The sequence below is a fragment of the Lynx rufus genome, unplaced genomic scaffold (assembly GCF_022079265.1).
Source record: "Lynx rufus isolate CCGP_SWC_20201006 ecotype Redwood Valley unplaced genomic scaffold, mLynRuf1.p SCAF_18, whole genome shotgun sequence".
NCBI lineage: Eukaryota > Metazoa > Chordata > Mammalia > Carnivora > Felidae > Lynx > Lynx rufus.
The window spans coordinates 18,540,428-18,552,500 of record NW_025814832.1 but is presented as its reverse complement, the minus strand read 5'-3'; the positions used below and the strand labels follow the sequence as shown (position 1 = coordinate 18,552,500).

Genomic DNA, 12,073 nt, shown 5'->3' with positions numbered 1-12,073 from the left:
GTTTTTTTTATAAGTTCTAAAATATGTCTTTCAATTTACTAATATTATAAAAGAAAAATAAAACCCCACAACACTGTCCTCTTCCTAGATCAAATATTCCTGTTTTCCACCAACAGATTTGGCAATCACTCAGAGGCAAGTGGTATTATGCTTTTTGGATTTTCCGATATATCTGAACTGCTGTTGATTGCTCCCCAAATCAGGTCAGATGCACTCCCTGCAGGAACATTTGCCAGAGGTAGTGTGTGTTCAAATGGAAGATTTTTACGTTCCATAGTCAGCCTCATTTATTCTCCAGACCTTTAAATTTTTCATACTAAGTAGCACCATCTCACTGTATGAACCATGGGGTCTTTATTAATTAAACAGACTCAACAGGGCTGATTTGGTCTGTCTCTTCTCAGTTGAATTACCAAGCACACAAATCAGAGAGGAAATATCTCTAATACTAGAATATTCTCCAAGCCAGTAAATCTGGGATTATCTCTTCATACTGATTATGTCAAAGCTCTTTAGTCACTATGCTCACTAGGACATAAAATTGAATGGTATACACACAGATGGCCCCGTTCCAGCATTATAGGAAGAGTTCCAAGTTTTTCTTGCAATAATCACAAAGTTCTAATTATCAAAAAACAAAACAAAACTAGCCATGATCTTTTATTGAATATCAACTCTTTGCCAGGCACTTTATTGCATTACCTGAGTTTTAGAAGCATTAGTCTGAATGTTTGTACACAAGGCCTAGGTGTACTTGAAGTATAGAAACCTTATCCCTTTGTTGGCTGTTTTGTTTTTTTCCAGTGAGTACCCTTTGTAATTGCATGTTTGGTGTTTGGGTGTGTGTTTTTTTAAACATATATGGAGAAGTGTATTGTGAACATAAGCTTAAATCAGTTAGTATTTTAGGATGTTACTTTTGGATTTGGAAAAAGTTCAGATGTAGACTTGTTCCTGTAAAAGTGCCCGATGAAGTTTCCTGGCAAAGATCACTTTCTAGGGGAACTTTCTAATAGTCATCATTCAGAGTCTATAACTACATTTTTTTTCCTTAGACATTTTGCCTTTGCTTCATCTAAGTGATAAGTTTAATGGAATGTCCATTTATAGGTAGTTATAATGTTGAAGCATGAGAATATTATTTTTCAGAAAGTTTAATAGGAGAGTGTGCACCTGAAATCATTCCTCAGGTGGTTGTTCCTGTTTTCCCTCCTTCCCACACTTCCTAATTACGGGACATTACTGGGGAGGGAGGATTTATAATAATTTAGTCTCTTCTTCAGACTAACATATTACAAATGTGCATCATCACATCAAAGTAAATATACCAAGATTTTTAAAATTAGCAAAATTGTCTCATCAAGTTTTTCCTTTTAGTTTTAAACAGGTGCTTTTTACAGAATGACGTGTCCTCATTTTACCTTGTGGCGGCATCCTGGCCCTCTTATGTTACACTCATTAGTATTTCTTTAAAGCCACTTTCAACTTGGGCAGACTTGCAGCTTCCCCCAACCCCAAAGGCCTGGAAATGAAGTTAACCTGTGCATAATCTAATGCTTCAGTAAGTTTAGTCACTATAATAAGAAATTCCATTAAACCGTTTTAAAGAGATAACAGTGATGTGGATTACTGTCAAGAGAATAATGAGTCTTTGTACCACTTAACCACACTCTGAGCTTTTGAAATGATGCAGATGTTTGGGCCTTGCCACCTTCACCTTGATTCTCAAAGCAACTTAAATTTGTTTATGCCGTCATGAAACTATCAGCGATCTTCCGTGGAAAAGTGAATTTTAATATTCAAACTGAGGAGTTGAACAATTTGTTTTGGGATATATGCAGAGAATTTAGGACTTAGGGTCAAAAACATCACTGACGATGAAACTGCCTGTTTGTAGTAAGTCCAACATTTTCAGTTATTGCCGTCATCAGCCAATAAAGTCCGTGCATTTATGTGATAGCTCTCAAATTATGCTCTATGGAACACTGGTCCCACATGTGCTAACAGGGGCACGTTAGCTTGAGTAATACCACATACTGTTGGAGAGGCATAGAACATGTTAATATATTTAAGGTTTAGGGAAGCCCTTCAGTTAAGAAACTTTAGCTCTGTTTAACCTAGTGTATCTCAAACTTATTTGACCATGGAATTATCTTCTTCACATAACAGTAATTAAAAACCGTTTTAACATACCTTGGAAATGCTATTTTGTCGTGTAGAATATATTTTTAGACACCCCCCCCCCATCTTATTTGATCATTTTAAGTGCCAGCCCTCAGATGGACTTGATCTAAGACATGGTACTGCTTCCGAGGTTGAGTTTGGGTGGGATAGGAGTCGGGGGAGACTGATCTAAATGGATGAGGGCAGTAGGGTAAGCCAGTGGTAGAAAGAGTGTCCAGGAGGAAGAAACAGATCATCCTAATTCCAGAAGCTGCCTGTCCACACTCAGGAGCTGGGCAGATAGTGGTGGATACAGGAGATTCATTCGGCCAAAGGCTGAGGGTTGGAAACCAGGTCTGAGAAACACCATCCAGCAGGTAGAGACACACTTTGTAATGTTGTTTCACCGCTCCCTGAACAAACCCTGTACCTGTTGTACATCCTTCCTCACCTCTGCTTGTGTTCTTCCCTGAAATGCCTAGTCATTCATTCTGAGCACGTGTTAGGCACCATATAAATTCAGGCATAGGAAACATAGCTCCTGCCCTGATGGAACTTCATATGCAGTAAGAAGGCCTGAAAATAAACAGACACTTAAAATACAGTGTAATAAGAGATAAGATCAGGAACACAGATTGGAGGAATTTTGAGGGAGATTTGGGTTTTTTTGTTGTTTTTTTTTTTTGAGTCTATTCGTTTATTTTTGAGAGAGAGAGAGACAGAGACACAGTGCAAGCAGGGGAGGGGCAGAGAGAGAGGGAGACAAAGAATTCAAAGCGGGCTCCAGGCTCTGAGCTGTCAGCACAGAGCCCAGTGTGGGGCTTTAACCCATGAACTGTGAGGTCATGACCTGAGCTGAAGTCAGATGTCCAACCAACTGAACCACCCAGGCGCCCCTAGGAAAATTTGGTTCTTTAGAATTAGTCTAAGTTAACTAGATAAACAAGATGGGAGGGAGGAAGACTGTAGCAGAAAAAAAAAAGTATTATTGAAGCAGGTAAAAAAAAAAAAAAAATCAAGGTATTTCATACCATGGAGTAGGTATTTGATCCAGAAGGCATTGGTTGGCACTGAATTTTTAGCAGGTAAGCAACAGCGTAAGATTTGTCATTTAGAAAAATCTCTTGGCTAGAGGAGATTGAATTAGAAAAGAAGTAGAAACAGAGGCAGAGAGACAAGCTGTTTCAGTGACCCAGAGTATAGCCCTGGAAGAGTGGGGGAGTAAAAGATTCCACAGATGCTTCAGCAAGAGAATCCCAGGATTTGCTGACTGAATGTCGGGTAAGGGAGAACAAGTTGTCAAAGATGATGCATTCTCCTACATTCCTTTCTACCAAAGAATAAAGAAACAAATAGGTTTTGTTGAACCTTAAAACATATCCAAGACTTTTCAAAATGATTGGATCGAGTTGCAACTGCTTCCCATGACCAGGGGCTACAGTAGGGTGGACGCGGTGTCACTGGGATCAGTACTTGCATGGATGGGTAGAAGGACAATCTTTCAGATTGTAATTGCATTCCTTGTTCTTTTCAAGTCACGTAACACAGACGACATCCTGGATCCATCCCGTGATGAGTGCACTGAACCTGTCTTGCTCAGAGGAAAATGAAGAGGACTGTTCCAGAGAACTTCCTGATCGAAGAGTTGATGGTCTTCTGTAGGAAACAGAGCTCCAAGGTCTCTAACTTCTCAGTCTACATGGATGACTCCAACATGCAATGGTCTAAAATAGGAGTAAAGCACACACTACTTATTGAAGTTCTAAAATGGAGACTCTGGGTTTAGTCTACTTTTGTAAGACTTTCTTTTTTTTTTTTTTTTGGACTGTGATGAGCATTTTTTTTATTTAATTGAAGTGTAATTCACATATAGTGTTCTATCAGTTTCAGGTGTACAGTATAGTGATTCAGCAATTCTGTGCGTTACTCCGTGCTCATCATGATAACTGTACTCTTTAATCCCTTTTATTTCATCCATTCTCCTACCCGCCTCCCCCCAGCAACTACCATCTTGTTCTCTGTATTTAAGAGTCTGCTTTTTTGTTTTTCTCTTTTTTTCTTTGTTTGTTTGGTTTGTTTCTTAAATTCTACATATGAGTGAGAGCATATGGTATGGTAAAACTTTTTGATATAAGTGTGTACACTTACAAGATCAGTTGCCACTACAGTAGTCCTTTAAGAATAATCTAGTTGTATTTTTTGAAATCATATATAGATTTTATCATATGTATAATTTTTCATATACAACTTGATTTGTAATTTTATATATAGTTCTTTATAGAGTATCCGATACAACGGGTTTTTTTAATTAAGACTTACCGGAAAATTATGTGAACACAGTGAAGCACTTCATTTATTTGATGTGACTAACCTTTTATATTAGTATTTTGGGAAAGTGCTCTGAGCAAGCTTTTGGGGGTTTCTTAAGGATCACATTTGGACAACTATCTCATTGGCTACTGAATGCAGTTTACGTATTTGTGGGGCTCTCTAACTTACAAAATGCTCTTCAGACCCTGTTTTGTTCAACATGCCCGTAAGGCAGATCCAGTGGGTATTTTTATTCTTGTTTTTCAGTTAGGGAAATAGCGGTTCAGAGAAATGAAGCACCTTGTCCTAGAGCTGAGATCCACACCTGAGTCTTCTGATTCCACGTCGAGCCCCTTTTCTCCTGCACCCCACTGTCCCTGCAGAGGGAGGTCACAGCCCAACACGCAGGCCACAGTGGCTCTGTTGATACAGCTGAGCTCCACAGCTGTGCACTCCAGTGGCCACAGAGATTCAAGAGGTACCTCTTCAGTCGGATGTTGCCCCCACATAACCCCACTATTCTCCTATAAACCCTTCCACCTCCCATACCCCCAAATATTCACCAAGTCAGGGTGCAGCTCTGTGATGCCCTTTCAACAGGCTTCTTTCAGCAGCTCACATTTTTCTAAAGTAAAGGGACTGGTTTACATCAGGGGTCTGCCCTGCCAGAGGGAACATTTGCAGGGAGTTAATGAGAAGTGGGGCACCCGGAATCTCCTCTGCTATCTGGACACATCCACGAACTCTCCTGCTGTGAGTTCAAGACTGACCTCATGACTGCTAATGTCACCTCCCAAACTGATTACACTTTCCATCTTCTGTTATTTTGTTGTAAGGATGCCACAAGACAGCTCCTGGAAGGACTGAGCCATTGACTTGGAGTGCTAAAGATTTTCTTTTTAGTGATTTAAACCTGGGGCTAGGAATTGGGGCAGAGTGAGGACAAAGTCATTTTAAATGTCCCGGGTGTTAGGTACCAACTGAATGATAAAAAGGGATTTGTTCATATCCAATGTCCTGATACCGTTAGGTAATATACTTAGGAAGAAAGTGAGTAAGAATCATTAAGTGATCAGAATACCCTGTTCTTAACCATGCCTGGTAAGACTGAGAAATTACTGTTTGTTACAGTGGCCTCTTCTTCCCAACCCCTTCCTCCTCATTCCCTCTCCACCTCTGAAATACAAACAGGAAAAAGGAACCCAGCCTTGGGGATCATGTGATTTGGAGATTTTTTTTTTTTTCCAAACATCTTTTGGGGAAAAAGACTCATTTTTCAAATGGGCTTTCAAGCAGAATCCCAAGATATGTAACAGGTTTTTTGTTGTTGTTTTTTTTTAATATTGTTACTCTGCTTGAAATGAGAGTAGCCTGTAGCCCAATTAAAGCAGCCCCCAGCATGGCTGTGCAAACCTACAGATCCTTAGAAGATAGCATAAGATTCCTCAATTGTAGCCATTGTATAGATAAGTAAATTGAGATCCTAAGAGTTCACACAGTGAGTCAGTGGCCAGGTCAAGACAGGACCTAGATCCTAAAGCCTCCTACTCTACTAAATTTCATACGGCGCGTAATATAGATAGATGTATGTTGTAAATATAGGTCTACGTTGTGAATATATATAGGATTTATAATTTACGTCTTGAATAATAACGTAAAGTCAAATCCAGGTGGATAGGTAGTCATTAGCCCCAAGAAAAGTTTCAGAATGGCTGAAGAAAGCTCATGCTTCTCCTGACAGCTGTGTGAATATGAGCAAGCTTCAGGGAGACAAGTTTTGAGAGAAGCCCTCGAGGGAGCTCTTTCCTTGTGTCCCCCAGAGGTGAGTGAGATTCTCAAACACCTGAAGTTACTTTTATAAGTTAGTGTCTATAATTGTCAAAGTATACAGACTTTTTGTTGCTAAATTAATGGTATGAAATTTCCCTCCCCCTACTGGGAGTGTTTTTTCTAATTTGTTCCTAAGTGAAGAAAACACAGAGGAGTCACTTGAGATCAAGGTCCTCAGGCATGCATTTTACCGACAGACACCTTATATGTTAACTTTGCTGGTTTGTGCCACTTTCTTCCTTGCTTCCTCATGGAATACCTCATGGTAAAGGTCTTTGGAAATTGTAAGGATATTATTTGTTGAGCATTTTGTACTACACATTGTGATGGGTAGTTTGCATAGATTATTTCATTATCTTCCTAAAACAACCCCGTGAGGAAGAAACTATAACCTCCATTTTGTAAAGAAGAGATTGAAGGTTAGAGAGAGTTGCCAGTCTTTGCCTAGGGGGTCACACAACACCTACATGTGGAAGCCAGGGTCCAAGGCAGATCTGGCACAGCCACTCTCTTAAACCACTCTGCAGAGCTGTTTAGATCCATTGTATGTGACACTGGGGGTAGAGGTAGGGTCCGTGAGTCAGTTTTTCAAAGGAGCAGATTCCAGTTCAGTGCAACAAGGAACTTTCTGATAGTGGAAAGAATTACCCTGTGGGAAGTGAAAGCACTGACTCAGGAAGTGTTCAATCTGAGCTCCTTATTATGGGAATAGTACTGAGGACGTTCAGGGTCTGAATCGGCTGGACTGTTGAGCTCCGTCTGAGATTCCTTCCTCTTTATGACCTCCAAGCCAACAGATAAATGCCCAAGAGACAAAGAAACATGGTGGAGACTCATTAAGAATCCTTATCCAATGCAAATAGAACGATCAGACTGTTTTTTAGTGAGTTGATGTTTATACAACCAGTTTTTCCTTAATATAAATCAATCCTATTAATGTGATAAACTTCTCTGTTGACCCACTGGCTCAGATTCTAGGGTTAGAAAACCTTGATGTTCTTACGTCCTTCCATCTCACTTCATGAAAGAGTGACCAGGGTCGGTCATCCTTACTCCTTTATTCTGAGAGTACTTAGAGAGCATCAACGGTGTGCCAAACACAGTGTGAGGCACCAAGGCAGAGTAGGGCAAAATAACCATTTCCTGGGTCCTCTTACTCTTGGTTAAAAATTAAAAAGCTTCTCAGGTGGCCAGAGTGCAACAGCCTGTTTTTAACTTTTGAATTTTAAAAGTAATCGAGTTCCATTGAAAAATCAAGTAGTAGGGAATTGTATAAAGTAAACAACAACAACAACAAAACTGATCTCGCTTTCCAGAAGTAGCCATCACGAATACTTTGGTGAGTATTTTTACTCAAAGTTAATCATACTGTTAAGCAGCTTGCTTTTGACGTAATTTATTGTGGTCATTTTTTTTTTCATGTCGATGCATAGATTGTTCCATTTCAAATGTCTGCATAAAATATCACTACCCAGATAACTCGTAATTTCTGCAGCCGTCAGTCTATTTGATGAACACTTAAGCTGTTCTGAGTTGTCTTCTGTTACAAACAATGTCACAGTGAACATCCTTACAGTCACTAAATCCTTTTCTTCGTATATGCATGCACTCTTATGCCAATAGGACTATAATGGGAATACATTCATAAAAGTAAATTGCTATATCAAAGATTTGTTCATTTTAATTTTGGTAAATATTCATAAATTCTCCTGCATTAAAATAGAACCAATTTACACCACCACCAATAGTATATGAGAGTTTATTTTCTATATATGATGGGACTTATTTTAGTGCAAAGATTGCCAGTAACTTTTCTGGTTGTTTTTGTCCTTAGAAGAGTAATCCGCTTTTTACTGTTATCTAAGGACCTGAATTTTTTTCATCATTAGATTTTAGTTGTCCCTTAGCAGCAGAGAATGCCTCGCTGTATATAGAGGAGTCTGGCAGTGACTAATTCACTGTCAAACACATCACTACTCTCATCTTTTTACTGACATTTCCTACTTGTCTATAATGATGGTGCAGACCCACTTTTAAATGAGCTGACTTGGGGGTTGCCTGGGTGTCTCAGTTAAGCGCAGGACTTCAGCTCAGGTCATGATCTCGCGGTTCATGGGTTTGAGCCCCACATTAGGTCTGTGCTGACAGCTCAGAGCCTGGAGCCTGCTTCAGATTCTGTGTCTCCCTCTCTCCCTGACCCTCTCCTGCTCGTGCTCTCTTTCTCTCTCTCAAAAATAAATAAACATTAACAAAATTTTTTTAATGTGCTAACTTAGGTGAGAGCCCTTAGCAAAGTGGGAAACCCAATGTAAACACACCTACAAGTTCTTTGAGCCTCAGTTTCTCCATCTGTATAAGGAAGAGGGTAATCCCCTGACTCTTGTCAAACCAATTCAATCAGCGACCATTTTCCCAGTACCTGCCAAATGCCAGGCAAATGCAAGGTCTTGAAGTTTCCACACTAAATAGTTCTGATTGCCTAACCAAGAAACTCATAATCTAACACCTTTTTCCTTTCTTTCCTTTTTCCTCAAAAACCTTTTATTTTTCCTTAAAGGAGTAAGAAGTCAGGGGTTTGTTTAGTAAGAACCCCTGAAGAGAGGCCCTTTATCACTCTCTCAAATTTGAATAACTACAAAATAATATTAACACCCCTTGACTAGAAATGAAAGAGAAACATACTGTGAGAAGGGGCTCTCCAATAATAAATGCTGAGCAGCTGTAAAAATACAGAGTCATGTGATACCTTCATCAAGTGTTTGCAAAATTAGAAAATATTGTCCCTTTTCTGGGGGTAAAAGGACATTTTTATTTTCTCTACTAAAGTGAGCCACACCTTTTTCAAGTGCTAACAAACTTGAATTGTACAATCTACAGAAGAGAAAGAATTGAACTAACATTAAAACAACTTATATACTCTTATTGCATGTAATTTTTGAACTAACATTAAAACAACTTATATACTCTATTGCATGTAAAAACTTGAATTTTACAATCTACAGAAGAGAAAGAACTGAACTAACATTAAAACAACTTGTATACTCTATTGCATGTCATTGTAAATGAACTTTAAACAGAATATGCCCATGGAACTTCACTTGAGAAATAAAATGCCCAAGATGTTTTAACCACAGCTATGCACATGTAGTATTAGTGTGCCTGCGTGACAATGATGTAGATATTGCATGAAATTCTGTACTTGCTTTCTTCATATGACTTTACATTGAACTGACATTACTACTACTTTTGTTAATTTTTTTTTCTTAAGTTTGATTTTTACTCTCAGGGGTCAGGATGGTTGGAGGGAAAATGCAATCAGATTAACAGCTCTCACCGCCCCCCATCCCCATTCCCCCATCACTAAATTATCCTCTGTTACTTCACCCTATTTATTTCTTCTCCATTACTTATCAATTTGTAAGGATCTGTTGTTTATTGTCTTCCTTATTAACAATGGGAGTAAGCTCCATGAAGGCAGGGATTCACCTGTCTTGTTCACACTGTAGGAAGGCTCTAGCACCATCCAGGAGGGTCTTGCATAGTGCCTGCCACGTAGTAGGTGTTTGATACATACTTGCCAAATTGAATGTGTAATGAGCTATCCATAACCAAGGCTTAGTCCTGGGTTTAACTCTCATGCAATTGTATTTATTTCTAGTAGCACAATGAGTGCTACTAGATGTCAGACACTTTGCTAAGTACTAAGGATGTGGCACAAAACAGATGTGGTCCTAGCCCCCGTGTGATTATATTTTATGCAAAGGAAATTCAACTGAAATTAACCAAAGCTTTTTGAATTTATTTTCTTTCTCTCTCTTCTTTATCACATATTTGAACTTCTAGACCATTTAATGTTCTTGCCTCAGGAAAGGGGTATGAGGTCAGCACAGGCTCTTTTGAGTTTCAGAAGTCTGGTTCCTTAGGGCACTGGATTTAGATAAAAAGTTTGTGGGTGTACATGAGGAGGAAGAGCAATGCTACTCCCTACCTAGGAAATAATTCCCATGGCTGTAGGAGGGAAGAAAGAACAAAACTGTTGGTGGGACTCAGAGAAAGTGGGGCCACTTCTGGGCCACTTTCCAGGAGCAGCAAAACCCCAATTATATTTGTTAGTTTTGAGAGCACAGGAGACCCATTCCTCACTGTACCTAGGATGAAAATGAACACATGGTGTGTTTAGGCAGATGGAACCTTAGGCAACTTTAGTGAGCTTCCTCCAGCCCAGTGTGGTCCAGGTGGAAGATCAGATTGGTTTCCATGAACCAAAAAGGTTCACAGGAGTAGCAGGAAGCCCCACAGGACCTGAGTGAGGACTTTTTGCATTCATGGCCTCTCAACAAAACCCAGTTTGAACTGTGACATCAAGCCATCTAAACATAGAGTGCCTTGGCACTAGATAAACCTCCTGGAGTCTAGCAGTAACTCCAAAGAACAGAGGGAACTGCAAGCTGGTGGAGACTAGTGTTGTCCAAGGTCATTAATTGCCTACTCCTGATATTTCCTTCCTCATGAAAGAAACTCCTTTAGAGTAACACTCTTGGCCTATCTCTGCCTCTGCCCGCTCAGGTAGTGACTTACATGCTCAGTGAGTTTGGGATAAAGAATAAAACAGGTACTGTTTCTAGAATGCTTCTTAAATATATTCCCTTTCCTGTGTTCCAAGCAAACACTGCCTATTTGTTTTTTAGGTCTTTCCCACTTATTACCTGGATAACTGCAATATAGGCAATATACCTTCCTGGCTGTCTACCACACCTGTCCCCATCAATCTTCCCACCACATTTCTGTCAGAATTCTCTTTCTGAAGCACATATTTGATTCTATTACCCCCTTGCCACTCTTCAGTAATTCCCTAGCACCTAACATTACCAGATCCTTTCTATCTCTATAGCCTCAGTTCCTCTTTAGATTGCTTCCTGCCCTTCAACACACATTTTCTGTTTATCTCTTCCTTGAAGATCTGGGCACCTGCTGCCGTCCCCATGCCCAGCACTGGCACTCTACAGATGCCACTTCTGCATTTTTCCACATGCATCCAGCCCTCTTCCCACTTGGGAATGGTGCACCAAGAACTTCCACCCCAAGAGGAGTTGCTGACCTGTCTGTCCACACACGCACTGGGTTACTACATTTATTTACTGTTTATTTTTACCTGGTGTGCTGGGTTACTGAGTCTTAAAGGCTTGACATTCAGTCTACCCACTCTGTTTTGCTTCTTCTCTCCATGTCATAAGGAAAACCAGAACTCTGGTTAAAGCCAGCTATCTCTCACTGCAGCTGTCCCACTCAACACCAGCAGCTAGGTGAGTCAATCAATTATCATTGGGAGGGAAATGGAGAGACAGAAAATGGCTCAAATAGTCTGTCATTTCTTATTTGTCTATTTGATGCTTTCGGGTGTTTTTATCTAGAATCCTGGAGGGTGAAAAGGTTAGCTAGAAGGAGTCATGCTCTAAATTCCCACCCCCTCCCCCTCTTACTGCAAACCTTTTAATAAAGCCTTTATTACACTACCTTTGCAATTAATTGGGGCACTAAAGGGAAGCATATGTCTCTCCTAGACTGAGCCCTGTAAGTCAAAGTCTGTATGTTATTTTTTTGTCTCTCACACAAGACACAGAGTGGTAATCAATAAATAATTACAGAATACATTTTTTAATGTTATTTTTGAGGGGGGGCACAGAGAGAGAGGGAGACATAATCTGAAGCACACTTCAGGCTCTGAGCTATCAGCATAGACCCTGACACAGGGCTCAAACTCACAGACTGT

General features: G+C 39.9%; 1 protein-coding gene across 1 annotated transcript in view; it reads left to right on the top strand.

Annotated features, from left to right (window-relative positions):
* The window catches only part of STXBP4 (syntaxin binding protein 4), a 153,239-nt gene extending 149,246 nt beyond the window's left edge, over positions 1 to 3,993 (top strand). The window contains exon 17 of the mRNA XM_047081003.1: positions 3,699 to 3,993. Within this exon, the coding sequence (XP_046936959.1) occupies positions 3,699 to 3,825 (127 nt within the window). The 3' untranslated portion in view covers positions 3,826 to 3,993. The remainder of the gene's footprint in view (positions 1 to 3,698) is intronic.
* Positions 3,994 to 12,073: the final 8,080 nt, after the last annotated feature.